General features: G+C 45.3%; 1 protein-coding gene across 2 annotated transcripts in view; it reads right to left on the bottom strand.

The window, feature by feature from the left end:
• Positions 1 to 1,664: 1,664 nt before the first annotated feature.
• RNGTT (RNA guanylyltransferase and 5'-phosphatase) overlaps positions 1,665 to 6,000 on the bottom strand; it is a 587,560-nt gene continuing 583,224 nt past the window's right edge. For both annotated transcript variants that reach the window (XM_077289743.1, XM_077289744.1), the window contains exons 15-16: positions 5,241 to 5,364; positions 1,665 to 2,364 (exon numbers count right to left, since the gene is read on the bottom strand). In XM_077289743.1, coding sequence (XP_077145858.1) covers positions 2,201 to 2,364; positions 5,241 to 5,364 — 288 coding nt within the window. In that variant the 3' untranslated portion in view covers positions 1,665 to 2,200. The remainder of the gene's footprint in view (positions 2,365 to 5,240; positions 5,365 to 6,000) is intronic.

The following is a 6,000-nucleotide window of genomic DNA, read 5'->3' as shown; positions in this document are numbered from 1 at the left end:
TGTGAAAATAAAAATAAATTTTTTTTCCACAAAAATGATTTTTTTAGCACCCAATTTTTTATTTTCCCAAGGGTAACAGGAGAAATTGGACCCCAAAAGTTGCTGTCCAATTAGTCCTGAGTACGCTGATGCCCCATATGTGGGGGTAAACCACTGGGAACATGACAGAGCTCAGAAGGGAGGGAGCACCATTTGACTTTTTGAGTACAAAATTGGCTGGCGCGTTTGGAATACCCCTGATGTACCTAAGCAGTTGAAACCCCCCAATTCTAACTCCAACCCTAACCCCAACACACCCCTAACCCTAATCCCAACCCGATCCATAATACTAATCACAACCCTAACCATACCCCTAATCAAAATCCTAAGCCCAACACACCCCTAATCCTGTTCCCAACCCTAACCTCAAACCTAACCCTAATCCTAATACACCCCTAACCCTAATCCCAACCCTAACCTTAACCCTAATCCCAAACCTAGCCCTAATGCCAACCCTAACCATAATCCAAACTCTAATCCCAACCCTAACTCTAATCTCAACTCTAACCCTAACTTTAGCCCCAACCCCAGCCCTAACCCTAACTTTAGCCCCAACTCTAACCCTAACTTTAGCCCCAACCCTAACTTTAGCCCCAACCGTAACCCTAACTTTAGCCCCAACCCTAACCCTAGCCCTAAATTTAGCCCAACTCAGTTTAGCCCAACTGTAACCCTAATTGGAAAATGGAAATACATTTTTTTATTTTATTATTTTTTCCTAACGAAGGGGGTTATAAGGGGGGGGGTTATTTACATTTTTTTTTATTTTGATCACTCTGATAGGATCTATCACAGTGACCAAAATGAAACAAGAGGAAGAATCTTCCTCTGCCGGCCGGCAGATCATGGCGGGCACACTGCGCATGTGCCCGACATTTTCTTACCGGAAGAAGCCAGGGGCCAGGAGGGGACGCAGGAGGACCCAGGGACACCGGTAAGTATGACAGCGTCCCCGATCCCCCTATTTCTCTGTCCTCTGATGTGCGATCACATCAGAGGACAGAGAATGACAGACACATTGCATTTTTTTTTGCGGTCGCCGGTAAACGGTTAATTACTGGCGATCGCAAAACAGGGGGCGGTAAACACCGACCCCAATCATGTTCTTTCGGGCCTCGACTACCCCCGGCAGCAGAGACCCCAAAGATCTGCCGGGTGCCGGCCGGCGGGCACATCGCGCCCGCCATTTTTTTGCCGGAAGAAGATGGCGGCGCCCATGGGGAACCACAAGGAGCACCGGGGGACGAGGGCAAGTATCAGGGGCGATCAGGGACTCCATTTCTCTGTCCTCTGATGTGCGATCACATCAGAGGACAGAGAAATTAAATGGCAAATCGCTTTTTTTTTTTTTGAGGCCACCGGTAAACTGTTAATTACCAGCGATCACAACCCGGGGGTCGGTAAAAAACGACCCGAATCCTGCTATCTGGGGTCTCGGCTACCCCCGGCAACCGAGACCCCAGAGAAAATCCGACTCTGGGGGGCCCTATACACTTTTTCCACAGCGCCGTTAATTAACGGTGCTGTGGTTTAAGCTCCCTTAACTACCGCCGTTAAAAGGCATATCGGCGGTCGTTAAGGGGTTAAAATACTTATCACCTTTGTAAATAACAACATACAAAAAATAACAAGTTTCACTTTTTATTTCAAAATTTGAAGCAAAGTTTAAAACAGGCAAAACTAGACAATGATGTTGTGTCCTATACAAAGGAAATAATAGTTAAAGCATCGTTTTGTTCACACTGTGGAGATCTCAAGAAAAGTACATTAAATTAAATAAAAAGATCTTTAAGAAAATGAAGGACAAAAGCAACTTTTTTTTTTATACATGGACAAATTGGTAAGAAAACACAAAAGGTGTGTTCCTTGATCTGACAGTTCTTGCTTGTGCATCTTTCAAAAATAAAGTCTTTTCAAAGGCTGTAATGCAATGCTTTGGGTTTGCTGGACTTTCATGTAAAATTCAAAGTAGATACGTTTAGTCTTTGATGCACATTTTGGGAAGAAACAATCTTTGTACATGTAAGACAGTTGCAATGTCAGTGTGCAAAAAGTTGCTTTGTGTGTGGAAAGGTCCTTATTGCAAATATGTAACATGAGCGGGTTCTTAGGATTTTCCCTGTCTGAGATGAAGTCTTTCTGCTTCAGAGATAATTGTCCATCAGTTTATGACTCGTGGAATTTTGGGAGGAGGTGGAGGCATAAGCTCAGCATCAGGATCCATTGGATTTCTTTGACTTTGCCCCTGATTCGCTCCTGTGCATCGATCGATGAATTCAAATAGTATTTCCTTTGTTACTGGATACTTAATGCTGTTACATACAGCTGTAAAGAAAAAAGTGTAGGAAGATAAGTTACATGTATGAAGTACTACACATACACAGAAGCATTTTAACAAGACTGGTGTCGTAGCTATAGGAAGTATAGGCATTGCAGTCACACAAGTGCTATGATGGGAGTATGTCAATATGTGTACTGAATAAATAATACTCAACCTAAAAGATTATTCAAAAAAGGTTTAAAATAATAATATTTGACAAAGGTGCCTCACTGAAAGGGAAATACTATATAATGTGACAGGATGAACAAAGTTAATTTTTGGGACAAGCAATGTGGTCAGGATTACCGTATAAATAGGAGGGCTAAAATTCACCCAATAGGTAAATCCCTAGATGACCCCTATAAAGCCTACTGAATCCCAAGTTACGGATCTATATTGTAACAGTTTGCATATTTTTTGCAATTTCTCTGCAGTTGGAATTTTTTTTACCCATTTTCCAGTACACTCTATGGTAAAATGGTGTCAATCAAAAGTACAACTCATCCCGCAAAAATACAAGCCCTCATATGGCCATATTGACGGAAAAATAAAAAAGTTATGGCTCTTGGAAGGAGAGTGAAAAACGAAAGCACAAAAAGCGCAAAATCGCAAGGTCGTGAAGGGGTTAAGGAGGACCTCTAATCAGTTTGAGCATGTTAAACTGGCAATATCATGGAATAGTGGCTGTAGAGTGGAGTAAAACAGTTTTTATTATTTAATTTTTCCTCTCGGTTGTGGAAAGATTAGCTTGTAAAGTCTAGGTTATAACTTTAAAGGACCAGAGGACAGAGAAATGGGGTCCCTGATCGCCCCCGATACTTGCCCTCGTCCCCCGGTGCTCCTCGTGGTTCCCCATGGGCGCCGCTATCTTCTTCCGGCAAAAAAATGGCGGGCGCGATGTGCCCGCCGGCCGGCACCCGGCAGATCTTGGGGGTCTCAGCTGCCGGGGGTAGTCGAGGCCCCAAAGAACATGATTGGGGTCGGTTTTTACCGCCCCGTTTTACGATCGCCAGTAATTAACCGTTTACCGGCGACCGCAAAAAATAGCCCAGCTAAGCATTACCAAAACCCATCTCAGACTGACTGTTGTCAGATGTGACCTGGAAGTGTTTGTAGTGATACATAACTCAGCTCTACTTAAGAAGTCATTGTCTTTGCCCCTACATCTCAGTTGCATCCTCTTAGATTAGGTAGCAAAAAACTGATGACATTATACTAATCTGGTATGAAATTTGATTGGTTGCTACAGGAAAGAGCTTTATAAATCAGAATCTATTATGTAATTGTCTAAGGGTCACTTCCGTCTGTCTGTCCGTCTGTCACGGATATTCATTGGTCGCGGCCTCTGTCTGTCATGGAATCCAAGTCGCTGATTGGTCGTGGCAAAACAGCCACGACCAATCAACGACGGGCACAGTCCGGCGGAAAAATTGCCGCTCCTTCCTCCCCGCAGTCAGTGCCCGCTCCGTACTCCCCTCGAGTCTGCCCTCACACAGGGTTAATGGCAGCGGTAACGGACCGCGTTATGCCGCGGTGTAATGCACTCCGTTACCGCTGCTATTAACCCTGTGTAACCAACTTTTTACTATTCATGCTGCCTATGCAGCATGAATAGTAAAACGATCTAATGTTAAAAATACTAAAAAATCGTTATATACTCACCGTCCGTCGGCCCCCGGATCGACAAAAGGCCTTTCCCGCTCCTCGTGACGCTCCGGTAACCGGTCCATGCTGCGATCTCGCGAGATGATGACGTAGCGGTCTCGCGAGACCGCTACGTCATCATCTCGCGAGACCGCAATGCACTCTTGAGACCGGAGCGCACGAGCAGCGTGGGTAACCGCTTCGCTTGGATCCGGGGGCTCCGGAAGGTGAGTATATATCTATTTTTTATTTTATTTCTTTGTTTTAACAGGGATATGATGCCCACATTGCTATATACTATGTGGGCTGGGCAATATACTACATGGGCTGGGCAATATACTACATGGGCTTGGCAATATACTACGTGGCTGGGCAATATACTACATGGGATGTGCTATATACTACGTGGCTGGGCAATATACTACATGTGCTGTGCTATATACTACGTGGCTGGGCAATATACTACATAGGCTGGGCAATATACTACATGGGCTGTGCTATATACTACGTGGCTGGGCAATATACTACGTCACTATAGAACGTGGGCTGCGCAATATACTACGTGGGCTGCGCAATATACTACGTGGGCTGCGCAATATACAACGGGGGCTGCGCAATATACTACCTGGGCTGCGCAATATACTACGTGGGCTGCGCAATATACTACGTGGGCTGCGCAATGTACTACGTGGGCTGCGCAATGTACTACGTGGGCTGCGCAATGTACTGCGTGGGCTGCGCAATGTACTACGTGGGCTGCGCAATGTACTGCGTGGGCTGCGCAATGTACTGCGTGGGCTGCGCAATGTACTGCGTGGGCTGCGCAATGTACTGCGTGGGCTGCGCAATGTACTGCGTGGGCTGCGCAATGTACTGCGTGGGCTGCGCAATGTACTGCGTGGGCTGCGCAATGTACTGCGTGGGCTGCACAATGTACTGCGTGGGCTGCGCAATGTACTGCGTGGGCTGCGCAATGTACTGCGTGGGCTGCGCAATATACTACCTGGGCTGTGCTTTACACTACGCATACATATTCTAGAATACCCAATGCGTTAGAATCGGGCCACCATCTAGTTATAAATAAATCGGTATATAGAAGAACGATCACTTAATGTGCAGATAAGAGTAGAAAATAAAAGTGGAATCTGGTAAAGTATGAGATGTAATGAAGATGAGGTTAGACACTGGTCTGCCTTTTAGGGTACATCTATTATTATTTATTAGAAATTGTACTCACCCAAAGCAGTCTCATAGGCATTTGGAAAGCTTTTATCAACTCTTTGCCGCATGAAGACCCAGGAGTTGTTCTCAAACTTGCACTCTATGATTTTATTGTCATATTGTTTTAAGTCTCTTGTCACCTGTACAGAAATGATGAGAAAGAAGGTACTTAAAGGTAAGGTACCGCGTTTGTAGATCATTAATAAATCACTGTAATGTAGCATAACATGCTGCTATAACCAAGTTTTAAATGCATGTGAAACAGATTTCATGTGTTATATGTGTTTAAAGAAGGAACTGGGGGCTGACATCTTGGTTTCACAGCAGTTCACAACACTAACAGTGTCATTTTACGGCACCCCATGGACATAGGAGATAATAGACCGGCGCTGACCCTATCTATAACATTGGAGAGGTGTTAGCAGTGAGCTGGGCACGCCTCTGTGGGCTGCACAACTCACTGCTGTAGGTGTTACTAGCAGCCATTTTACTATAGCCCAGTGCTCTCTGCCCAGCTCCACTTACTCTCTATCACAGGAGCTCCATTCACTCCATTAAGCTGCATTCCCAGCCTGCAGAGAGAGGCGACACCTGACACCTCTCAGCCATACAATGTATCTCTCCCCTCCCTCCACAATGCCCGGCCATTCACTGCAGACCTGGAGCTCCTTCTTATTACTGAGGGATGAGTCACAGACAGCTCTGCACAGACAATGCTGCTCCATACACACCACATAAACTAACTGTGCTTCTGATGCAGTAACTGCTGGTGATAG

The sequence above is a fragment of the Ranitomeya variabilis genome, chromosome 2 (assembly GCF_051348905.1).
Source record: "Ranitomeya variabilis isolate aRanVar5 chromosome 2, aRanVar5.hap1, whole genome shotgun sequence".
NCBI lineage: Eukaryota > Metazoa > Chordata > Amphibia > Anura > Dendrobatidae > Ranitomeya > Ranitomeya variabilis.
Note: the sequence above shows the minus strand (reverse complement) of the source record. Positions and strands in the feature narration are given on the sequence as shown.